At 42.4% G+C, this 26759-nt stretch overlaps 3 protein-coding genes across 3 annotated transcripts in view; 1 reads left to right on the forward strand and 2 right to left on the reverse strand.

Moving 5' to 3' along the window:
- The window catches only part of nipal2 (NIPA like domain containing 2), a 31912-nt gene extending 26522 nt beyond the window's left edge, over positions 1-5390 (reverse strand). Inside the window, exon 1 of the mRNA XM_085802918.1 lies at positions 5068-5390. Within this exon, the coding sequence (XP_085659044.1) occupies positions 5068-5157 (90 nt within the window). The 5' untranslated portion in view covers positions 5158-5390. The remainder of the gene's footprint in view (positions 1-5067) is intronic.
- Positions 1-26759, reverse strand: part of atp6v1c1a (ATPase H+ transporting V1 subunit C1a) — a 423473-nt gene that overhangs the window by 172970 nt on the left and 223744 nt on the right. The window lies entirely within an intron of this gene.
- kcns2 (potassium voltage-gated channel modifier subfamily S member 2) lies at positions 15190-16766 on the forward strand. The gene has a single exon (XM_085802919.1). The coding sequence runs from the start codon at positions 15252-15254 to the stop codon at positions 16689-16691; it is 1440 nt and encodes a 479-aa protein (XP_085659045.1). The 5' UTR covers positions 15190-15251; the 3' UTR covers positions 16692-16766.

The raw sequence follows: 26759 nt of genomic DNA on the forward strand, positions 1-26759 counted from the left end.
TTGTATTGCACCATCAATACTGTACACACACCGCGAGCACAAACTCTGTGCACCGAGATCATTCATCACCAAGGCACAATAAAAGGCAGCACAACAGTTCCTCCACTGTCTGTTTACTGTCCTCTGTAGTTTCTGCGTCTTCTACATTTAACTGCATCCGGTGTATTGACAGTGTGTCGAGTAAAATCCTTTAAATAAACACCAGACATGGAGTCAATTTGATTTTCTTTTTTTCTTTGTTGTCCAGTGTATCAAAGGACCGCGCTGAACACACACAAACACTCATGCTCACACATAAATTACTGCTCTGTGTTTTGCATGAGTTGTGTTTTACCTGAAGCCAATTCTATATTGTCTATACACAAAAATATGCCTGCACCTGCACAAAGCAAACCGAGAACAAAACTTTGAAACGTGTTCAGCTGCTGCTGCAAATGTCAAGTGTTCGTCTCCTCCTCTCTGCCTGAACCAGTTCTGTAGCTGAGGTGATAAAAGCTGAATGGGCCTGAGAGCTGACGAGGAGACTGACAGCACCGATCCTCCTCCTCCTCCTCCTCCTCCTCACCAGGACACTGACCGACAGACAGACAGACAGACAGACAGACAGCGTGGCCCTTTGTGTCCACTGACAATGGAGATCTGTCCCTCCTGGGGATGGGCTGATCTCTGGATGAAGCCCTTCACTTTCTGCACAGGGGGCGGTGCAAATATAGGAGAGTGAGGAGAAGTCAGTTCCGAGACAAAGATGGAGGAGAACAAAAAAAAAAGGAAAGAAAAAAAGTAGGAAGGACGGACGGAGAAGACACAGGGCACACGAGGACTATTTCTGTTCAGCTGCTTTGATGAAATCTTAACCATTAATCCGTCCGTCTATTTCACCAGTGAGAACGCTCACCGAAATAAATAATAAATAAACGAAAATAAAAATGCAGATTGTCATGGTAACATTTTACCTCTCTCACTCACATAACATGATCAAGAACAGACCTACTACCAAGAAAATCTGCAAAGTATAATGTAACTGTCTTGTTCATTATACCGAGGATAAACAATATCCTTTTGCTTTTGCAGAGATTTACAGGGTCAGTGATGGTATCATCATTATTATTATGTGAAATTGATTAATTAAAGGGATAGTTCACCCTAGAATGATATTTCGCTCATTATCTACTCACCCTCATGTTGACTAAGGGCTGGAAGAAGTTTCAGAGTCCTCCGTCCCTTCTCTGAGTTACAGGGGGTCTTGGCGTAGCAGTGCATGTCCATATAACGGTTGCAAAGGGACACCAGAGCTCTTCGTAAAAAAACACACACAAAAAAACATCCAAATACCTCCATGATGCTCGTATGTAATGTCCGTCTTGTGCTGAAGCCCCAAATTGCGTCTTCCTGGTCCGTCTCTCGCGTGATTCGCAGTAACCGCACTGACGCCGGCGCAAATCACGCGAGATTTGGACGGACCAGGAAGAGGAGCTTCGAGAAGCTTCCGCTACAAACAAGCTTAAAATATAGACTTATTTAATTTTTTTTCGGGACAATTACGCAATTTGGGGCTTCAGCACAAGACGGACATTACATACGAGCATCATGGAGGTATTTGGATGTTTTTTTGTGTGTGTTTTTTTACGAAGAGCTCTGGTGTCCCTTTGCAACCGTTATATGGACATGCACTGCTACGCCAAGACCCCCTGTAACTCAGAGAAGCCACGGAGGAATCTGAAACTTTTTCCAGCCCTTAGTCAACATGAGGGTGAGCGAAATATCATTCTAGGGTGAACTATCCCTTTAAGATTGAAACAAACTTGAATAACCACATGCATATTCCAATTTGGTAACACTTTATGTGACGCCTATCTCTATCTAATGAGTTATAATGCAGTTATAGCATTGTTAAATACTCATAAATGATCATAATGCTTTATAACAATAATCATAACACACTATAAAGCATTTTATCTTGACTTATAAGGTCAGGTATTATAATACATTATAATTGTTAGCAACTCGCTGACAATGCCAGCATCAATAATGCATTATAAATATAGTTATAATGTGTTATAATTGGCTTATAAACGTGTATAAATATCATTATAAACACAAATTATCATAAGCCTTTATAACAATAAGCATAACACATCATAGAGCATTTTATAATGGCTTATAAAGTCAGGTATTATAATAGAGTTATAATGCTCTATAATGTGTTATAAAGCATTATGATTTTAAGAGTGTTTACAATGATAGTTATACACGTTTATAAGCCAATTATAACACATTATAACTACGTTTATAATGCATTATCGATGTGGGCATTGTCAGCGAGTTACTAACAATTATAATGTATTATAATACCTGACCTTATAAGTCATGATAAAATGCTTTATAGTGTGTTATGATTATTGTTATAAAGCATTATGATCATTTATGAGTGTTTATAATATGGTTATAATGCGTTATAGAGATAGGCGTCAGATAAAGTGTTACCTAAAAGTTCATACATCTTGTATATAACATGGGCTGTACTCTGGCCTGATGATGAGTGAGTACCGTGAAATGTCAGTCACAGTCATTTACATGGAGAGATATGGGGTCAGTGGCTGTGGAGATGATTGACTATGAGCCTCAAAATCTCAAAAATGGTTTGACAGAGTGACTAAACCAAATCCTCCTGCTATCTGGAGGAATCTGATGTCTTAACTCATCGTAGTTCTGTGGCCAAGTTTCTTGCTGCTAAACAGTTATTTTTAGCGGCGCAGCCTCTCATCACCCACCTCCTTCACCTCCTATGGAAACAGCAAATTCTGCACAAATATAAACAGTGAGCTGCCGAGGCTGTTTAAGGTTTCACTACAAACCACAGGAAAATCATGTATCTATGAGTTTTAGCTCGTAGTGAACAGTACCTACTTGATTTTATCATATTTGTACTTTAATCTAAAGATATACAGTATTTGACTATATGTTTTACTCCACTTGAGCTAGATTTAACTCCTATTAACATATGACCATGTACGTACCTTAAATAAAAAACCCTCTAACCTACAACAAATACTGTTCACTTCACTCATTTGTCATCTAATTTTGAGACTAAGATTAAGATTAGTCGTTAAAAACCATGAATAACCTTAATATATAATAGGGCATGTGTGGAAAAAAAAGCAGTGTCAGTTGAGGTCCTGTGTCATGTTTCATGTTGCTTCCTCTTTTAACTTTAACTAAGTGGTTTCAAAATGTTCCCAAGAATGTCAAATTGCCCGGTTTTTCAGGAAAAACTGCAAAAAAAAAAATTGAGTTGAGTTTTCTCTCCTTTTCTATCCCAGTCAATACCTCACAATCTTTCAGACTGACTCCATGGATAGAAACAACTGAAATGTATATAAAGTTTGACAACCTACAACATTAAAATGCTACATACATGCATTATTATAAATAAAGTGCAGTATATTATGAGATGATGTATCACTCACTGTGTCATTTTTCAAGTATTAGTTGGTGATAACACTACTTTGATTTAATTTGAGTGATATTTTACATGCAGGACGACTTGTACTGAGGTATTTTTCCATTGTTATACTTCATTATCAGCTCATTTACTTAAGTAAACAAGCTCCACTGACTTCAGAGCTGCTTTAAGTCCTACAGTTGACTAATGGTTTAAGGTGTGACCATGAACTGACACCTTCTCTGTGAATGTCTCTCCCCTCTATCCCACTCTCTCCCTCCATGTCCTGTCATCTCTCCTCCGGTGTTGTATTCTCTTTAAATAACCGCATAGCTGTCTCCTTAAAATAAACACTGTTACCAAACATAGTCCATGACAAACTGTGAGTATGGATCACCAGAACCAGTTATCTAATGGACAACCACCACCACCGGGATATACGCTGTCAAAGCTGTCGAGCTGTCGAGCTGCTGCTGCTGCTGCTAGAGAAGAAACATCCACGTTTCACAGTCACACCAATGCAAACACTTTCATCTGCAAAGCGAGAGACAGGCAGATATTGTCCCTCTGGATGTCAGGATGTTCTCTGGGGATGGTGGGCTGCTTAGGACCGAGGGGTGGGGTGGAACTGGGACCATTAGCCAGTTGTTCAGGACTCTTACAGTAGGTCTATTCTCTTACAGCCCACCCATGAGCCATTACTCATTACTCACGCCTCTCACTCCTCCTCTGTTGTTACTCTCTCTCTTTCTCTCTCTCTCTCTGACCCATCACTGGTAATGTCACACAGAGGAAACATGGCAGAAAGAGAGGAGAAACACACTGACAAGGGAGGATGAGCATGAGGAGAATGTGTCTCTGGCATAAGAGAGTGGGAGGGCAGAGGACTGACACGCACTGTCATGAAGGAGAGGCTTTACATTAACATACACCAACACACACACATACACACACACACACACACATTCACTTTACAAAGTCAAAACTTTAAAACTTTAAAAAGAAGTATAGGCTAAAAGGCCTTTCAACAACACAATGATTTAGCCATGATCGCTTTGAGAAGAATAGCTGTGACAGATGCCAACACCCATACATCTCTGTGCTGTCTGGCTCCCTCGTCCACCACCACCACCACACTATAGTGCTCATTACCCAAAGAGCTTTAGAGGCCGGGCTGAGATTTTGACTCCCAATATGTTTCCAGACAGTAACTTAATCTCGTCTTGGGGCATTAGTGTGCGACTTCCTGCTCCAAGTGGAGTTCAAGGAGGGAAGTTACAAAAAAGAAAAAGAGGAAAGAAAAGCTCCTATCAGTGCACAGTGCTCAGTGAAGCTGAACAGCAGGAACAGGTTCAACGTGATTTATATCACACATAGAGTAGTAGTAGTTTTATTTATTTAAATATTTTTTTAGGATGAGTTATATTGTCAAAACGGCATAATCTAAAATAGCAGCTTCGTGCTCTGATGGAATAAGTCTAATCAACTAGCCTAAATAAAAGGTCAAAGTTGTCAACATCCAGATTTAAGCGCTTATGAACATATTCTCCACATCCTCTCCGAAAACAGATTAGCCTTTAAGTATAAATCCTGGGACTTGCTCTTGTGAACTTGAGGAAACTTACCCGGAGCGGGCTGTCCATGATCTCAGCAACGTGAGCGGAGGTCAGGTCCGGAGCCTCATCCGGAGAACTTATGTTCGATATGTTTTCCATAGCTTATCATTAAAAAACAAAAAGCCCGGAAATCAAATTTCTTTCTTCTGGATCTCAGCTCCCACTCTCTCTCCCTCTTTCTCTTTCTCTTCTCACTTCACATCTTTGTCCGCTGTCTGTCGTTCACCTCATCCCATCCCGTGCATCATCCCACGTCCCTGTCGCTGCTCCAGTGGTGGAAACTCAACAGAGGAACAAGTTCCTCAATGTTGCGACAAGTGGATCCAGAGTTTAATGTGACGCATTCACTTGCTGTCGGAAAAAAAAGATACTTTCAATTAACAAAGTTGTAAACGCACTCATATGCTACTGTATTTTGGACATACATTATAACCAGGAGCCTATTTAATGATCATTTTTATTCTCCTTTATTCAATGACCATTTTTATCTGTTGTTTTTATGTTTTAGGCTACTTATGTAGGCTATTGTTTGAATTAATGGGCTTTATGCACAGCTCCACTACTTCCTGAAATAAGACAGCTCGTTTATTTCCTGTCTTACATTATTGGACCAATTGATTAATCCAGGTGTGTCTGACTTCACAACAATGGTCACATTATCATACACCAACACTCACGCACACACTATTTCAGGAAGTAGTGGAGCTGTGCATAAAGCCCATTGCACTGATCTCCAAACGGTGGACGTGTGTAACACAATTTCGTTTTTTATATGACACATAAGAAAGACAATTAAACATAACTATCTAAAGACATAAATCTAGGCTAGCTACTACTTCAATGCATCCACAGTCACTGGCGAAATACGATATTACGAGGTGCACTTGAAGTAGCCATGTGAGAGCAGCAGGTGCGGTGCAGTTGCGCCACAAAGCTGTAGCCACACACTGAAATGAACAAGTGATTTATTTTGATACAACACCTAGCTATCATCTGTCATTGATACAGAAACAAACAAACAAACAGAGAGTGAACAGGAAGCAGCTGATTAAAATGCAGAGTCGTTTTTTCATTATAGGATCTGATTTGTTTCCCACATGTTGAGCTTCCTGCTTCTTGTGAATTCTGTGTGGAGGCCACAATGATGACCACAAGATTTATAGTGTTTGGGTTGGACTGGAAAGTGAATTTAATTGTGTGCTTGGCAGGAGAGTTGGATCTCGTGGGTCTGATACAGTAGCAAGAGTGCAGCGACTGAAATTTGATTGGTGAAAAACACCAAGGCCATTTCATCCATTGAGAGTTTCTAGGCCTATTTAGCATAATCATGGACTGTGTTTGTAGTCTAGATCAATGGTTGAGTCAATTTGTCATACCATGTGTACCCCATAACTCATACATGATGATTCTCAAAGTGGTCATATAAAATGTAACACAACTGATTATGAAATTAAAATCATTTTAATTTCTATCTTTAATTTATACAAAGACATTTTACACGTATCCTCCTCCTACATTTTAGTTGTTTCTGGCTCTCGTGGTGTTTGCTGTGGCCAAATGTGTCTTCACAGAGCTGCAGGATTGTCACAATACTAACTAACTAATTAAATCAATACTGATACCTAGGGAAATATTCAATACTTGATACCATATTCGATACCGCAGCAGAGCTTCCCTTACAGCTTATAACAGGTGTTCTTTTTATTAAACAAAAAAGCTGACTCTGACTTGCAATTTCAGAGTCTAATGTGTTGCTATCATTTCATTCAATACAATGCATTCCTGCTCTTAATTACCATCTTGTAAATAAATTAATAAATGTTTCCACGTACTGTACCCCCTGCAATGTGCTCCCTGATTGGGAATCATTGGTTTAGACTACTAAGTAAATCCTACTATTTAAATGTCCTTTTCGTTTCAAGAAACCATGTCAGGGCTTTCTGAACTGGGCCTGCTGTTGTCTGTCTGTGTGTCCAGATGTTGTTAAATGAGTTGCCACCTGCTGGGCACAGTCAGGATGACACGGCTCTGATCTCCCAGATGTCTGGACAGGACAGACAACAACACGTCTGATTGAAGAGAAGAGGACTGTGTGATGATGATGTCCCATATGTTCGACTGATAATAAATACACAAACCACCATGTCACAGGTGTATGAATCTGTTAATTTATTCCACATCCACTCCTCATGAAAAAAACCTCATCAGCAGCTGAAAAGGGAGATGAAAAACAGGTCGTTCTAACAAACAACGATAAGCGCCTGTCGACTCGAGCCCATCTGATCTCTATTCAGGTCGGGCTGTGGGTGCTGTACATCGCTGGTCAAAGGGATGAAGGGATGAGAGCAGCTTCTCTCTTTCTCTATCTCTCTCTCTCTGTGTGTGAATACATGAATGATGAAAGCTTGTTTGCTCTGGTGTGGGTTCAAAATAAACACATTTTGATCCTGCAGGGCTGCTGCTTCATTTCAACACCTTTTGCATTTTTCTCAATTCCACCTAAGACTATTTAGAGCTGAACCAATATATCAAACTTAAAACTATCTGCTGATTACCCATACCGTTTAAAGATGACTATCCATAATAATAATTTGAAACTGGAATACGGAAAACCCTTGTGTTACTTTTTCATTGCTCGCATATGAGGCAAACCAAAGTAAATCTCAAAATAACTTGTTTGTATTCTCTTATGAGTTCAAATGTGCAGTTATTATAGCATCTGTTCTGCTCTGGGACATAATTAGCTGCTTATTTTACTCCATTTTTTATAGCTAAAATGTTTAAATTATTATCTTGTTATGGTGTCTGGTTTGGCTGCTTAGCTTGGGAACATTTACTGTATAATAACTTGTTGCAACATCCACAGTGCATGTGCAAGCTAGATGTTTGGATTTTGACCCATGCTGCTAATGTCCATTCAAACTAAGTAGGCTTTGGTTGATTCAAAAGGTCCAGACAAAGAAGACCTGCTGCACTTGTAGACTTGTTGATATATCCTCTACCTGACTGGCCTCTAAGGAATCTGTGAGAATTTGCCTGCTTTTTGAGATAATTTTGCTTATGTTCGTTTTGCATTTGATTGATTTTAACCATTATCACATTGTCACACACAGAGGCTGTGATATTAACAAACTCTACCCATCACTTTCCACTTTCTCATTTAAGCGGACCCGGTGCTTGTGTTTACAGCTACAAGTTTATTGAAGCTCTGGAGCAGCTGTACGACCGTGATGAACAGCATCAATTCGAGAATATATAAATAAAAACAAGAAGACAGAGAGGAAAACGAGAGGTCAGCAAAGTCTCACTGCTCAAGTCCTTTTCATCCTCCGAGGGTAGAGGACAGACAGCTCTGCATGTTAACACTAACCAGTGAATCTGAAGGACACGGCGGCCCAGCTGTCAAAACTGACTGTCAGAACTGGATGAAGCTGCAGCACAGAAATAAATTGCAAATGTCCATGCGACGCTGTGCCATTTATATATATATATATATTTTGTGTGTGCGTGCGTGTGTGTGTGGGCAGACCAAGCACAAGATCTTATTGTTCCAATTATTGTGAGGGAGATGTGTCTCTATTTAGGTCATGGTTATACTGTTACATGACATCAGTGCCAATTAGCGCTCATCATGCCGAGCTTACAGTGAGATGGACACAGGTGTATTCATGTGTTAATATGTTAATTACTATATTGAATTTCACCTGTTTTTTGTTTTGTTTTTTCATCTCAAAGCTGGAGGCAAGAGCTTCATAGTCGTTGGTCTGCTCCCTCTGCATCTGTTCTTCGTCCTGAGTCAGCCTGCTTTCTCTGCCATAATAATCAAGGCCCATTTGATATGATTACTGTGGTGTGAAGGGGGAGAGCAGAAGAGATGAATGAAAGCATATTGTATTTCACATGTCAGAATAACATGACCACTGCTATTCCTGTAAATCTCTCAGGAGACCCCTTCATCCATCATAGTTGGCAGACATCTGAGAGAAAGAGAAAGAGAGAGAAAGAGCTTTGACTGACAGCTCTTGTCATGCACAGAAGGCCGTGGCATCCCCCCTCACCCCCTCCTCTCCTCCCCCAGCAGCGGTTACGGAGTCCCCTCAGAGATGCTTGCAGATGACACCCTGATGCTTTCAGTCAAGGATGTTGAACCTTGACCTACCCGATCCAAAAGCAGAAAGATGTCGGAGCATTGAAGCAAAGGAAAAAGACGACGAGTGAAGAATGAAAGAAAGAGGATGGATGGAAAATGTTTAGAGAGACATAAAGATATCGAGGGAGTGGGAAAGAAAGTGAAGGAAGGAAGAGAGAGAGAAAGAGAGAGAGAACGATAAAGGCAGCCAAGCAAAAGAGGGGGAGCAGCAGATTTAGTCGACACACACACACACACACACACAAAAAAAACTCCTACACACTCTCAATTGAGCCTGCACCTCAGGCTTTGAAGGAGAGAGGCGATAGAGAGATATCCACATCCTCTTTTTTACTGTCTCTCTCTTCTTTTCTGTCTCTTTCTCACACTGTCCTCGTCTCCATCCACTCCTTATCTACCCCTACACCTATTTGTCATAGTCACTCCTATAACTAAAAGTCTTGCTAAATAGGATAAATGGGCTCATGATTGTTTCCTCTTTAACCATGTGGGTACGATTACAGAAGATGAGATCTGAATATTAAGATTTCAAACTGGTCCCATTAGAGCTACAAACCTTCGTATTTCAGACTCAACACACCCACTGACTGTAAACTGCTGAAATATATCACATCGTATAATCAATTTAAAAATCTACATTGTTTTACATCAAATAAATTTAATCCCATTGACAAATGATTTAAGGCCAGAGCTGGAAAGGACTGAGTCACACATCATTTTACGACTGAAGACATTTTATAATTAGCTAATATCCAGCTGAAGGGGCCGAAGCACAACAATAGGACTTTTACACTGGAAAGTCTCCATCAAAGATATGAGATGTGAATGAAAGTGAGTGTGCACAGTCATAATGAAGGTGAATTCAAATGCATGAGAAACCTCTGTTCATACTTTTCACTTTTCATTTATTTGCTTCCCAGGACTGTAAAAGCCTTAATCCTCGATCGCAGCTGTAGATTGAACTGAGATGCATATACTACTTAACTTGAGACTGTGTTATTTTTTTGTGTGACTTAATGCTTCGGCTTTTCGCTCCACTACATTTATTTGACAGCTGCAGTTCCTGGTTATCTTTTATTATTCAGCACAAAAATGATGAGCTTTTGAGATACACCTGTCTCATAACCTGGAGTATTTTCACATGAATGCATTGAAAGTCAGGGCACGTTTTCAATAAGAAAGAGAGCAGATCTAAGGAGGACTTGTTGAAGAAGAAGAGGTAGCTATGAGGGATATTTCCTCCTCCACAAAAGCGGCACATTAAACTCAACCATGTGGGAGAAGAATGAATCAAAAGTATAGCCCGCTTCAATGAAAAGCAGAGAGTGAATAATCCGCAGATGATATTCTAGTGGTTAGCACGAATACTTTTAGAGCAGACCACCTCAGTAATCCTGAACAAAGTCCTGATGGCAGCCAGTGTAACGAACACCAAGCTCCGTCACCTACGCTAATGAAATCTGCGGAGGTGTGTGTGTGTATGTGTCCATGTGTGTGTGCCATCAGAGATACCATTCAGGACTGATGATGGAGCTTTCAGAATTACAAGACACTCATTATTTTTCACCTAAATCTGATAAATGAGCAGCTCAGCAGCAGGTAAAGGATACACAGTAAGCGCCTAATCCTCAGAGCTGTGACATGTGCACAACGCTGCCATGTTTGTGCCGTGGTGAAGAAGACATGTCGTTGCCTATACATGTACATGGGATTATAGTATGACACTGTGAGAGGAAATATGACGGGAAATAATCAGGATGATACAGATCAAGAACATCCAGGAATCACATGTGAGCTCAATAAGACCCCGCTGGATGAGGATAATGATAGACTAAATAGGATTATAATTGTAGCACAACATTCCCACACAGCCACAGATGGATCCCACAAGTGAGGAGCATTAATAGGGAAAAGTCTGTAATTTCACAACACTGTAATCAGCGGAGAGTGGCTCTGTGTGTGTATGTATGTGTCTGTGTGTGTGTTTTCAAGGCTCTTTGTTAAGCTTCCCCAAATCCTACAAATCTGAGGGTGTAGCAGATCTGTGGAGAGGCGTAAAGAGATGATGTATAATGCTGTCATGCTGGGAATACCTGAGGAGGAATTAAAAAAAAACCCTCAGGAGCATTCAGACACAGGATATAGTGTGTGAATGCAATTTTAAAGACCAGACAATCTGTACAGGCAATCCTCATGGGTTTACATGCCCATGTTAGTGCCAGTTGTTGGAAGGAAAAAAAAGGAAAAAACAGAGATGAAATATTAATGTGCTGGCTGCCGATGTCGGGGTAAAGAGTTCCTGTGTTGCCCAGAGCCTGTGGTTGTGTTTCCAAAAAAGAAAAAAAGTTTTGTAATACAACAACACACAAGTATCGAATTGCTTCCAATGATTTGCTAAAGTTAAAACTAAAGCCATTGTTTTAAAACAGGGTGGCCCATGAATGATATCAGTGAGAAGAGACGAGAGTTTGAAATGATCACAGTGGTGCAGCCGGAGGGAGAAATGGCTGCAATCAAAGCCTTCACTTCAATTTACATTGTCTCCTTCTACAATACGAAGCAGTAGAGCTACAAACTTCAGCATGTGTTTCTTTCAAAGTGTGTGTTGAAACTGAAAATATAGGCCATGAGCGTACAGTGGCGATCCTAAACTCTACTGGTGTTTCCTGAATGCCTCATGTGTAACAGAGGGTCCGAGTGCACTCACTCACCCATAAAGGACGTGCAAGCCTGACTGCCAAGCGGTCATTGACTTCTTGGCACAGCAGTTTGCATGGTCGTCCGCCATGCGGGAGACCAGGGTTCGGACCCCACCTGGGGCAATCTGTACCGAAACACAACGAAGAGGGCCAGATAACATCGGCTACACATGCAGGCAGTGAGTTTTCGAGGCAAGGGTGCACAGGTGGTTTGATAGCTGTCATTGCAAAATGTGCAAATATGAAGAGCCATCAGAGGGTCCCAAGCATTTGCATGTGTCTTTTGTTGCACAACTGCATGTGATTTTTAAAGGAGACATACTCTGCCCCCTTCCCACAAATTGAAATAGTTCTCTGTGTCTTAAAGACATATCTGTGACATGCTTTGGTCAAAATACCCCAAGGATCAAACATTACAGCTCTTTTCATCCATTCAGTCAAAACAGCCCTATTCAGAACGACTGGTTTCAGCGCCTGTCACTTTAAATGCAAATGAACCACTACTTGCCCTGCCCCACCCCTTCTACCGGTCCCAGGTAGGGGTGGGGTTATGCAAATTCGAGAACTAATTACATCAGTGTCAGACAACCGAGGGAACAGCTCATAAAAGCACATGGATTTTAACCTGCAAATTCCTGATTTTTTTTGTCAATTTTCACATTTTAGGGGCCAGAGGGCAAGACAAACACCCAAATATATGTTAAAGAGCCTTCAAAAAATGATATTTCCATAATTTGTCCCCTTTAAAATGCACAAACATTGCACATTGCACATAAATATAATTCACTAATTGGTTGTAATCAACCATTTGCATGCATCACACCCTTTTTCAAACATCAGAGACTTCCTGAAAGGCATGCAGCCTTAATCTGCAGCCAACATCCACCCATCTATCACCTTCATCAGACTCACTGGAACATGTGAAACTAAACCTTCAGCACTTAATCAATGCTCTTCAAGGCCCCTGCTTTAACAATGACTTTACGTTCTGCCAGACGGGGCTGTTAATGACGTCGCCACAGAAATGATTAAAGGAGCTGCTGGTGTTGGAGACGGTGGTGAAGCTGAAAAAGCTGCTGGGATCAATAGTCGTCCTCGTACTCTGTAAATGAAGATGAATAAACAACATCTCAATTGAGGAGCCATCGGCACGGGTTGAATGTCATAATTCTATTGATCTGAGCTGCATGTGAGTAAAATGTGTTTGATCAATGACCATATAGGCTCAGCAATCAATTGTGACCTTTACACGAAAGCATCGGTCCACAATTGTAACAATCCTTTAAAACACCAGCAGCAGTTTGACGTTAATACCTCTGAGGCATCCTCATGGTGCAGTTGTACCATTAATCTAGTAGAAAATGTAGAAACTTAAAGGGAGCATAGGGAAATATCATTTTTTGAAGGTTTTTTAACATAATGTTTGGGTGTTTGTCTTGCCTTCCAGCTCCCAAAATGTGAGAATTGACAAAAATATCTATATTTTTTTTAGGCTCCTGAGGTTGAAATCCATGTGGTTTTATGAGCTGTTCCCTCAGTTGTCTGACAAAGATCTCACTAGTTTTCAAATTTGCATGACACCCCTACCTGTGAGCACCAGTACCGGTAGAAGGGGCAGCGCCGGTGGGGTGAGCAGTGGCTCATTTGCATTTAAAGGGACAGGAAATGAAAACCAGCCGTTCTGAACAGGGCTATTTTGAGCAGATGAAAAAAGAGTGATGGGATGTTTGATCCTTGGGGTATTTTGACCAATTTGCATGACAGACATGTCTTTAAGACACCTGGGAACTATTTTAATTTGTGGAAAAGGGACATAATACGTCTCCTTTAATGTAGCTATAAGATAATCTATAGATCCTGGGGAGAGTGATATTGTTTTAGGTTTGAAAGATGGGATATTTGGGGCAAGTCGGCCTATACTGTGGCTATAGTTGTTTACCAGACAGAAAGGGTCTGATGATGAAAAATGCAGCTGCAGTGACATCACTGTTAATGTACAGTATAGGATGCATAATACAAGGAAATAAAAGTGTAGATGTCTCCACAGAGTTAGTCTCTTGTGAGTTCTTGGGCTTTCAAAGAGTGAAACACTAAATTACTGCAGCACATATAGCAAAGAGTCTGTTATAGTGTCTCACATGGTGGATTTTCTCTTATAATATTCATGTGTGGAGGAGGCGACTCATATAATGTTTGTGTTTAATCTTCCATGGCATCACTGTGGCGCCCCACACACACACATAACACAGCAGGCGTAGTTGCTTTTAACTTGACATAGTGTCGGCTCTCAGCTCTCCTCTCTCTCTCTCTCTGTGGATGCTGCCCGCGCGCTCGTTACTTGGTGACTCCCTTCTCCTCGAGGAACTGCGCCTCGCCCCTCAGTACCGTGACGCTGAGATCACAAGAGTGAGGGCGGTGCAGAGGGAGAGAGAGAGAGAGAGAGAGAGAGAGAGAGAGAGAGAGAGAGAGAGAGCTACGTGTTGCTGCGCAGCAACAGATAGAAAGAGTGAGGAGAGAGAGTGAGAGAGGAATTCCCTCGCACAAACAAAAGCCAGTGCCAGGGCGTGTTTCAGCTCTCACGGCTCCTCATCCTCACTCTCCGCTTTATACCTGAAGCTGAATAAGGTGTTTTCATCATCATCATCATCATGTGATGTGAGGACCAGGACCAGGTTTCCCCTCCTGCCGGACCAGCTTAAACCAGCCCACCTACGGATAATATATATTTGAAGAAGGGTCGTTTAAATTTCTTTCTTTTGTGAAAACAGCAACAATATTTGACATCGCGCCGACTCTAGGAGGCTTCTTCCTCCTCCTCTGCTCAAGCTGAGAGGATCATCAACCTGTCTGTCTGGACTCCAGGGGGACAGAGGTCTCCGCTTTAATTGTGAGGCCACACACAACTTGTCCCCCCACCCTCCCACCTACCTACCTCCTCCCCCTCTACCCAGTAGCTACAGTACTATGTCATCATCATCATCACTGGAGCTGAAATGTGTCCACTTCTTGTAGGAGGATCCAGCGAACTGGACGCGCTGTAAAGTAAGTTCTCACATGTGTCTTTCTTTGTTTCCGTGAAGCCGAGGCTGAGAATAAATACACTAAACAGCGCACGGATGGAGCATCAGCTTTTGTGTTTCACTTTCTAAAAGCACCTGTTATTAATTCAAGAGGGAAACAACCTTTTAATTCAAACACATCTCCCCTTTCTTCTTTTCTTTCTTCTCTCTTTCCGTGTGTGCCTTCTCTTTGTCTCCTCCTGTCAGTGTGATTCTGGTCTGTCACTCTCTTTCTCTCTCTCTCTGGGCGCCGTGCGTCTATGTGTGTCCCTCTCCTCTGCAGACATGACAGGTCACGTCCTGGGGGAACCGGCCGGCAGGGTCCACATGGATGACAACGCGGCGATCCGCATCAACGTGGGCGGCTTCAAGAGGCGCCTCCAGTCCGACACCCTCTCCCGGTTCCCGGAGACCAGGCTGGCGCGTCTCCTGCGCTGCCAGTCCAAAGAGTCCATCCTGGAGCTGTGCGACGACTACGACGACACGGAGAAAGAGTTTTACTTCGACAGAAACCCGGCTCTCTTCCCCTACGTGTTGAATTTCTACAACACGGGGCGGCTGCACGTCATGGCCGAGCTGTGCATCTTCTCCTTCAGCCAGGAGATCGAGTACTGGGGCATCAACGAGTTCTTCATCGACTCCTGCTGCAGCAGCGCCTACCACTGTAGGAAGATGGACCAGGACCGGGAGGACTGGGATGAGAGGAGCGACGAGGGGAGCACCACTTCGTCCTTTGACGAGCTGTTGGAGTTTTACAACGACGCCAGCAAGTTCGACAAACAGCCGCTCGGCAGCGCACGGAGGCGCATCTGGCTGATGCTGGATAACCCCGGCTACTCCGTGGCCAGCCGCATCATCAGCATCCTCTCCATCCTGGTGGTGCTCGGCTCCATCGCGACCATGTGCATGAACAGCATGAGCGAGTTCAGCCTGCTGGACGGCGAGGGGCAGCCCAGAGAAGACCCCCGCTTCGAGGCCGTGGAGCACTTCGGCATCGGCTGGTTCACTCTGGAGCTGGTCGCCAGGTTCGTGGTGGCGCCGGATCTCCTGCATTTCTTCGAGCACCCGCTGAACCTCATAGACCTGGTGTCCATACTTCCGTTTTACCTGACGCTGCTCATCAACCTGGTGGTGGAGAGCAGCCCGACGCTGGCCAACCTGGGACGCGTTGCGCAAGTGTTGAGGCTGATGAGGATTTTCCGCATCCTGAAGCTGGCGCGTCACTCCACGGGGCTGCGGTCCCTGGGGGCCACGCTCAGGAACAGCTACAAGGAGGTGGGGCTGCTGCTCCTCTACCTGGCCGTCGGCGTGTCTTTTTTCTCCGTCATGGCCTACACGGTGGAGAAAGAGGACAGCGAGGACCTGTCCACCATCCCGGCGTGCTGGTGGTGGGCCACCGTCAGCATGACCACGGTCGGATACGGAGACGTGGTGCCCGTGTCCATAGCGGGGAAGCTGACCGCCTCTGCGTGCATCCTGGCTGGGATTTTAGTAGTTGTGCTTCCGATTACTCTTATTTTCAATAAATTCTCCCTCTTCTACAAGAGACAGAAGCAGCTGGAGATCGCGATGAGAAGCTGCGACTTCGACGAGGGGATAAAAGAGGTGCCGTCGGTCAACCTGAGGAACTATTACGCACACAAAGTCAAATCCCTCATGGCCAGCTTGTCAAACATGAGTCGGAGTTCACCCAGTGAGCACAGTCTGAACGAATCGATACACTGAAATCCTTCCTTTGCTCAGCTTTGGGTGCATGAAGGACGCTGTTTTTGCTCAGTGTGGCTGCACGAGGAGCTGTCCAGGGTGCTGACTGACCCCAAAAGAAAAGAAAAGAAAAACAAATCCCACTTCCTTCTTTCCTTCCTTCCACAGATGTCTGCCTCTCTCTGTAGCTCAGTGCAATAATGTGTGTCACAGTGGCGATGATGAGACAGTCAGTACAAAAGCAAAATGTACAGGATAGCCTGAGTGTAATATCAATATCTTAACTGTTACATTGTCGTTGCCAGCACCAAACAGGCCACACTATAAAAAATTTGCACCACATCACACAGAGAATGCTGCAGTAGTTGTTTTCCAGTAGAAGGTGTCACACTGTTGTTGTCCACCCTCCTGCTATAATATACCTGTCGTGATCAAATCTGTCTGAAAGTAACTCCAGCTGTAAGAGTGTTGATGTGTAAAACAATTGTGGTGTTGCAACGAGATTAACTCGAGATGTGTGGTTACAAAAGCGAAAAAAAAATGTATTAAAAACAAGAAATACACAACACACTTCCTGTTTTCTTAATATGCAGAGTGAAGGTCTCTCGCTGATTGAGATCTTACACTGATGAGACCTGAGGGGGAAGAGGAAGGTGGCCTCTTATAGTGACTGGCACATTATCTAAAGCTGCTTGACAGGCACAGCAACAACCATTCAGAGATGACATGTTGGTTAGAGTTTGTTTTGTTTTTTTCTCTGAGCTTCTTATATTCTTATTTTCAGTTGTCAGAAACAATCACTTGTTAATTATAGGCAACACTTCCCCTAACTATAAGTTAATTGACTCACAACATGGCATAAAAGCAGCATCACCTACAGGAAAGGAAACTTTTTCCTGACACAATCCTGAAGTCTTATTTATCTTTTTGTTTATATCTAATTTAAATCCTCCGCACAATAAGTTTGTCTCATTATCCGTTTCCTGTGAGAACCTCCACAAGTCTAGATAGATGTCTGGATAAAACAGGGTTCGTTACTCCACGGCAGCACAGAGAGGAGTCACTGTTGTTGTTGTTGCACATCCTCTCTCTCTCTGAGCTTCTGGTCACCGTCATGATAAACAGCTCCGTCAGTGGCACTTGCAGGAATTCAACAGAGAGCACTCACTCACTTAGTGGCATTGATTTCAGTTCAAAGAAATGAGGAGCCACATTTGATACGAGAAGGCTCCAGCTCTCAGAAATAAATCCATATATTTTGATACAGTAGTGATTCCTAACCCCAAACCTTTTCACTCTTTCATTTTTGAAATGCATTTTCTCATCAAAGATGGCTGTGACTGGGAAAAAAAACACACAGCAACATCTTCAGGACTTTCCTCAACTTGTCAATAATTCATACATTTATGCGTATTTCAGTGAAACTACTGTATAATCTGCTCCAGTGGTCAAGGGGATAATTGAAAATGAAACTCACTGTCTCCAGCTTAATAATATGTGTAGATGGCCAGAAGAGCCATTTATACTGTTTCTCATAATGAGTAAGTTTGACCATAAGAGATCACAGAGTGTGGACTGTGGTAGCAGTCACCCGTAGTACAATGACTCCCACACGGATCCTAAAGACAATTTTCTTTTTTATTGAAAAAAGTAAAAATAATTATGACATAAAATTCTCTCTGAATACTAAAAGAGCTCTTGAATGAACATATAAAATCCTAACAGTGTTAGTGCGCTGACTTTTGACTCATTCCAGCGATGAGGGGAGAATAAGCGAGTGGCGCAGAGGTAATTTAAATGCACATCAGCAACAAGGTCACGCTCACTTGGAAAATCCTAATGAGAAATCCAGTTGTTTTTCCAAGTGTTTTTTTTTCTTTTTTTTATGTTTTTGTTTTGGGAGCTCATTTGAAATAATATTTACCCAGAGGCCAATTATATCAGTCTCCCTTTGTTTCCCCCCTCCTAAAACGTGTAGTTAAGCCTTTTCCCCTGGGAGCAGAACCCAAACACCACAGCAGCGGCTGCAGCAGCATCAAACATCGAACATCGAACATGGGAAGAATCATTAAAAAGGAGTTCACGGTGACAACGTGTGACATTTTAACATATCAAGGGAGGCGACAGCAAAACAGACCAAATAAACAACAGAACAATAGTCAATCTCTGTCTGTCGTAGAGACGGGAAAGTAATTAATCTGGGAGAAGATCGACATGTTCTTTAGGAACTGAATAGGGAGAAGTAAATAACGAGATTAACTGATTGGCCCCCGATGTCATCCAAATCCAAAAGTCACGACTTTCTCTATGTGTGTGTGTTTGTGTAGGTCACTGTGACTGCAGAGGAAGAAGACATTGATGTCTGGCCCTTTCCACTTGCCTCCCCTTGGCTCGCTTGTATCATTACCCTCTGACTGTGGTGATAGATGTAAGGAAGGCCCAGGGCCCGCCTGGCACACAGCTGAGTGCAGATGGCATCTCAGATCATTAGAGAAAGGCCACAGCAAAAAAAAAAAAAAAAAAAAAGAGGGGGGGGGGCTGCTTTTCCTTCCTATACCTGTACCTGTAACCAGCAGAGCTTAAAATCCCAGTCAAACCATTTCTTTTAATCATCAAGACCAAAAAGTGTGAGTCATCTCGTACAGTAGAAAGAAAAGAAAAAGCCATATTGTTTTTTTTTTCCTATTCTTTCTTTTTTAATCAGTCTCACATGTAAACATCAAAGCTTTCAGGAGCTATACTTGATAATCAGAGTTGCTTTAGTGATTTCATTTGAATGATTAATTAGCAAATCAAAAGTAAAGACGTACAGTAGATCAGATGTTTTATATGACAGCTTCAACTGGTGTTAATTTGGTTCCTTTCACATTTCACAAAGGAGACGAAGAACATGGAAACCTGCTGAAATGTGAGCTTATTAACACAGAGCTGACAGGGAATAAGCAACTTAGAGGTGTGTATGTGTGTGTGTGTGTGTGTGTGTGTGTGTGTGTGTGTGTGTGAATTGTATCGTGTGTGTGTGTGTGTGCAAACGTACTGTACACAAACATACCAGACAGCGTGTCTAATGGGGAACTTATTGAAGCTGGCAGCACAGGCGTCATCTCCAGTCTGTGCTCTATATTGGTGATATAAAACTCTTGTTACTAAGCAGGCGTTCCGTGTTGTTGCACATTACCATCTGCTACTATCCCTTTTTCTTTAAACAGTGTGGGAAGACTTGATCTTTTCAATGTGCTCGTTTCTTCCTCTCATTCCCCCCCCCCCTCACACACACACACACACACACTTTCTACCTCTTCCCACCGTCTTCTCTGATCTGTGTGAGCGTCTCCGAAAATAATCTCTCATTACACGGATCGTGGCATAGCTAATTATCACCTATACGGATCTAATGCAAATGCAGAATGCAGGTGTAATGCTGAGCAAGGGTGAGCTGAGCAGAGATCGCTTTACACCTCCGTGACAAACTCTAAATCAAACTCATCATGTTGGATTTTTTTTTCTGGTTTCTGGTTTCACACAATCAGCATTTACTTGTTTTTATGTATTTATAGTTATTTACCATTCTGCTGTGCTTATTTTAAGATAACAGCTTAGCTCTAATGAGAACATCTGTCTTTTATTAAGATGACTGAGAGGCAACAACTGGTGCTTTGCTAATGTCAGCATATTAACATGCACTGACAATGCTGAGATGTTAATGTTTAGCTGCAGGTTTAGTGTTGATCCTGCTCGCCGTCTTTGGTGAGCATGGTAACGTGTGCCAAGAAGGCAAAGTTCAGCTAAGGTCATTTGTTTTCAAGGAGGAAAAAACAAGTTTCCGATGAATTTACAGTAAATTTTTGGCCAGATAATGGAGCAACACAAGACATTAATATTATAATTCATCTTCAATTAGTCTGCACCTGCAAATATGCATCCAATAGTTGTCAATATGAGGCAGCAAAGGAAAAGTGACAGGATCAGAACCATAAATGCCTACCAGCTAGCATCGCTAAACATCACATCTCTCTCATTTTGCGAAACTACAGTGTGAGCATGACTTATTCCTATCTAAATCACAACATTTCAGTTTATTAGACATCATATTAAATCACAACTCAGACTACTGAAGCCGCTGCTTTAAACCTGTTTCCCTTGCAGGAAAACCTCTGGTGTATGAAGTTGTCATTGGCCCCCACCATCACCATCACCACCACCTCTACCAGAAAACCTCCTCAGGCACTCCAACAGACCATTAACGTCTACTATTATTAAGTGACTCATGCACAGAGACCGATGTTTTTGTATCTAAATCACAACAGTCTTCCCACAGATTTTTAATGGATTGCACAGAATGACCCGATACAACAGTCACTAAGCTCCACTCTAGTTTTTTTTTTTTTTTTACCAATGACTTTTATGAAAATCATTTCTCAGACTTACATTGAAATTCCACATTCAAATGGCCTAAAAGGCTGGAAATGCTTTTTTTTTGTTTGTTTGTTTTGTTTGGTTCTCAACAGCCAAAAAGTATAATGATGTACATTGGCAGTTTTTTATTTGGATGTACTGTAGCAGAGGCAGAGGCAAAACACTTTAATTATTCCAGTGCAAAGCAGTGGAGCCGGTCTGTAGCTGAATGTAAATCCGAAGCCTCTGCATTTTCATTAAATGTTACATTTAGGACGTTTTTGTTAACCCTTATCTCACTTCTTGAGGATTATACTTTAACTGTAGTTGGAAAAAAACAACCTTTGTGCCCTATTCTAGGGTGGTTTGACAGTCTGGCAAAAGTTTCGGTCCTCAGACCATCTACCCCCAACTGTGCATTTCCAAGTAATCAGGCTAAAGCTTCTCGAAAACCTTATCACACATCTCACGACCTTATCAATCAACCTGCACCGACTGCACAGAAGGCCATTTAGTGCTGTGTGTGTGGGGGGAGGGGGAAATTAGATGTTGGAGCAAAAATCTACAATACAGTATATTGAGGAATAATTTTTTCCCACAGATCATTGGGAATGAGTATAATTTCCCCGAAGGCTGCTCTCATACAGTACATCAAGATAATCCCTCTTACTATGTTATGCATAAAATTATCCAGGTCTGAAAAATGATCTGAGAGACACACACACACACACACACACACAAACACAATGCCTCTTTACATCTCTGAGCTGTTAATTCACACGTGTCACCGTGCATACTCGACTCTACTCTGTACCTGGAGCATGACTCACCTCGTTTTAGTAGCAGTGCAGCTAAATCGACGGCGGTCCTAGTGGAAACGTAATGAGGCAACAGTTACATCACGAGGGTGGGAAGAAGACGACAACATTTCTATTTCTATCAGAGAACAGCAAAGTGAAGTCTGTGGGTTATTCTCTTGCACAAGGTCAAATCAAATCTCCACAAGTCCAGAATCAGTTTGCGGGGGAACATACTACTACTACATGCCAGCAGCACACACACACACACACCACCACCACCACCACCACCACACATGCACAGATTACAGCAAATTGAACTCCAGATATTTCTCCCTGCACCGCTGCTCCCACAGGTGATGCAGAGAGTCAGACAGACTCAGATTGGATCCATTATTACGCTCAGACTGGTGGTCGGGGGTCGAGTCAAGAGGACAGACACAATCAGACTTTTCTCAACTTCAAACTGAGAGGAGAAATCTCCTGGCCTATGTGTGTGTGTGTGTGTGATGTGTTTGTGTGGCCGTGTATTTGCATGCACGTTGTCGTGCGTGTGCATGTGGATGAGTGTGTCATTACTTCCCTCTGGAATCAATTTCCTCTAGGATGTGCCAAGGACAGCAGTCTGCGGACAGTTTGATTTGTAAAGCTCCAAAAGGAGTGTGTCCACCTGAGCCCCGCGGGATGACGATGACGTCAATAATACTTTGAGACACCCTGATGTCTCAAGGTGTGTGCACTGTTAGAAGAAAAAATATTATGTGTTCTGCAGAAGTAAAATGAGAAATATGAGTGAAGGCGAAAAGGGCGATCGAGCTGCCTGCAGCTGCAACGCCGAGCGGAATGAAACATTTCTACATTCGTGTGCTAGAGAGACACATGTTCTGATTCTGCACAGTTGTCAGGTGATAACACACACAACATGTGGGTTAAAAAAAACTCCCTGAAAGTAGCAGAGGCTGTGAGACATGATGTGAAACATAATAGCATAAGAGCGGTATTTCTTTTTGTTTCTTGTAACTGCAGCTCCACTCTCTTCTTCCTCCATTGATCTCCCTGGATCATCAACTTGCTAAATACTGGATGGCTACATTCATCCACCTATAGCGCTGCATGGGGAATAGCGATAATTGCCTAATTTGTTATAATTGCGGAGCTGTACCATGTCTGGTATGGTTAATTGTCTTTGAAACGCACCTGGTGTTAGAATTATAATGTGCAAAACGCTGCAGCCGCTCCGGGGGGAACACCGACTCTACATGAAACTGATTATGGAAACAAACTGAGCTTCGGCCTGGCTCTATGCACTCACTGATTCGGCCCTGTGGTTTTCATTTTAGTTAATCTCAGGGTAGTTTCTGGTGGAGGCAGTGTGTGTGTGTGTGTGTGTGTGTGTGTGTGTGTGTGTGTGTGTGTGTGTATGTGTGTGTGTGTGCTACAGTAAAGGTGGAGGTGCCTGTGCTGATCCCTCTGATAGATGCAGTATACTGTATTGTTTGTCTTAAAAACATTGACAGCACCAGCAGCTACAAGATATTGTTATATGGTCCTATTGACTGTTATGAGCCAATATAGATATTTGGTCAATAAGATGCAATCAAAAGTTATGATAATGGGCTGAAGGAGCTGAATATCTGGATTTAGATTTTTTTTTACCAAGAATCAGTAATTAGAGAGTAATCTAATAACAGCTTTCACAAGTAGTGATAATTTAATTACAAGGTGATTCATTATATTATAAGCCTGTTAATAAACTTAATTATGGCCGTAAGGTAACAGCGAATGTGTTCCTGGCCACCTGTTGAACCTAAGGCCACTATTCACTCTTCTTTAATAAGCCACACACTGCTGCTGCTGCTGTTGTTGTTATACACTACTGGGCAGGAAGTGCAGGGTAGGTGTTTATCTAAAGTTTTTCAGTTTCAGGGAAAAAAAGCCATTTGTAGCTGTTTTTCGTTTTTGTTAAAAGAAGATAAAATGCTCTGAAGAACCCATTACAGACTTTTTAATTGTTGCTCGATAAACATGGATTAATGAGCCTTTGTTATGTGTTAAAAGAAGGCTACTACACAGTGATGATAATGTCTACACTATCCAACACTACAGAAAGTATTCAGACCCCTTCAGTCCCTCACAGATCTAATTTCCTACTTTTCACCTTTTTGAATATTTATCAGAAATATGTATTCAAAATTTAACAACTCTAATGTATAATTTACAAAACTATTCAAATTCTTTGGGTCCTTCAATTTGCACTGCATGTCAGAAAAAGAAAAAAAACAATTCATGAAACTCTCTGCAGACCTCTGCCATAAAATGGTGGCGAGGTATAAATCAGGACGAGAGTATGAAACCATTTCTAAAGCTTTGAATGTTCCCAGGAGCACCGTGGCCTCGATAATTGTGAAATGGCAGCAGCGTGGAACCACCAGGGCTCTTTCTGGAGTTTACTGTCCAGCCAGACTGAGTTACCGAGCAAGAAAAGAGCCCAGCTGGATCAGAACAATGACCAAGAACTCAGCGGTGACCCAGAAGGCTTTGAGTAAAATGCATATAAGATGCCAAGGGAAACGTTTCTCTGGTCAGAAAAAGACAATTTAACTGAAACTTTAGACTCAATATCACTTGGTAAGAAGCTGTACTCCTACTGCAATATGTCACTTTCCTCACCATGACCACTAACAACAACTTATTCCAGTATATTTACTTTTAGTACTTAGTACATAGTTCACCAAAAAATGAAATTCAGTCATTATTGACATTATTGACCCTTATGCTGATGAATACTCCAGAGTAGTTTTTTATTCCTCAAAGTGCATCTGGAGACCCGGAAGGGGAGTTCGTAGTCCAACTTAATCTTAATATGAGAGTCAATAGCGCCCATAAAACTACACAAAAACTTGTAATATGCTTCCGTACTGCTCGTCCGCTGCAATCCAAGTGTCCTGAAGGGATATAGTCCAGAGTTTACTCAAAACAACGTCATTTAGGACATTTTTACAGCCTAAACAGTCCTGTATTGAATTTGCCTGGGGCGCGCTCTCGCATTCACACGCATGAACGTCATAGCGCAATACAGGACTTTTTAGGCTGTAAAAATGTCCTAAATGACATTGTTTCGAGTAAACTCTGGACCACATCCCTTCAGGACACTTGGATTGCAGCTGACGAGCAGTAAGGAGGAATATTAAATGGTTTTTGTGTATAGTTTTATGGACCTTTTTGTGTCGGGCGGGAATTTCTTTTTTTGGTGAACTATTCCAACTATATTACCAATAAAGGGGTCACTTGCAGGTGCATGAAGAGAGGACGGTCAGAAACATAAGCCATCGACCAAGAGAAAGTGATTTTGTTGATGGTGCTGAAAGATGAAAAGCTAAGGTAGGTGATTCAGCAGCCTAAGATGAAAAGAGGGACCAGCTGGGAGACGCTGCCTGTTGTTCATCATCATCCCACTGGAGGCAACAGGGGTGTGAATCTGAGAAAACAACTGAAGTATACAGATGGATCTCTTCCCATTATGGATCATAATAGCCTCCTCGGGGCCAAATATCTGCTAATGAGAGTGTGCAACAGTGCCGTGTGTTTTCATTACGTTCATCATCTTTTTTTGGTGGCTTCAATGTGGCTGTTCATGAATATCTGTTTAATAATATCAAGATAAACCTGTGGAACAATTATCTACTAGACTATCACCGGGGTAACAATCATATTATTTAGCTGGAAAAACAGAGGCCTTGGCAGTGAAGGCACGTTCACATCCAAGTTTAAAAAGCTCTGTCACATCAAATAGGAGCAGTGGTAAGGAAGGAGGAAAGGAGCAATGGAGGGAGAGAGGCAGAGGAATTCGCTCACCCCAGACACTTCTAATCTATTAGTCTGGGCTACATGTCAAGTCCAATTGAGCAAACAAGCTAAGCAAGACTCCACTGTGCCCCATAGAGACCATGCAGCACTGCTTGGCTGCTGCTCCGCCAGTGCAGTGCTCATGCTCACATCTGAATATGTATTTTTTTCCATTGGAGGTGTCTCCCCTCCTAAAAGAAGCCATCTAGATTCCTGTCACATACAGTATGTTTGTGCAGCTACACTTCAAACAGCCACCTTTACCCCCTCGCCCTTTATGGAGTGAGGACACAACAACCACAGCAACAACAACAGGACCTATCCGCGCTCCTTTAAGTGACCCCAGCTCCTCCCATGACGCTCTCGCCTACGCGGCCCTCTGTGAGGAGCAGATGGTGGCGATTGCTTCCCGGTGAAATGTCACACTGATATTCCTTGCGTAAAAGATTGGTTTCCTCCTGTATCTGTCCACAGAGCCACTGGGGACTGATGCATCATTTGGAGGAGCTCATTACTCTTTCATGGACAGTTCTCAGACACACACACACACACACACACACACACACACTCAATGTAAGAGAGGACGACTCTCTCACATTCACTCATAAGGTCACCATTAATTAAGCTTCTAACAGTTGCGGAAATGGTGATGGATGGTTAATATTTCCTCGAAAAGACACACTGCGCTGTGCTGTGGACGCCTTTCACTATGCATCAGTCAGCCACAGGAAGAAAAGTTTTCTTTTATCATGTGGTATGAATCTATTTGCCTCCGTCTGCACAAGACAACAAAGAGAACAGAGTGGAGTAAATGACACTCTCTGTCACTGCTGAGATGGTGGTGGATGGAGGATGGCAGGGATTCATCTGCTGCTTCAGATGTGAAGTGATAAGAAAGAAGCAAAGATGGTGAGAACATCAGGTGTCTTCCCCTCTATCACCGACAGTCCCCCCCGTTTGTCAAATGCTGTTGTCTCTGTCTGTCATACATATAAATATAAATCATTTATCATTTTTCAAGAACACTCTTGTCAGTGAGCGAATCAAATAA

This window comes from Trachurus japonicus, chromosome 16, assembly GCF_045865225.1.
Source record: "Trachurus japonicus isolate A0001 chromosome 16, Traja_1.0".
In the NCBI taxonomy this organism is placed as follows: Eukaryota; Metazoa; Chordata; class Actinopteri; order Carangiformes; family Carangidae; genus Trachurus; species Trachurus japonicus.

What these genes read in the sequence shown, in the direction of transcription:
- kcns2 (XM_085802919.1), top strand. Translation starts at nt 15,252, where the DNA reads ATGACAGGTCACGTCCTGGGGGAACCGGCCGGCAGGGTCCACATGGAT.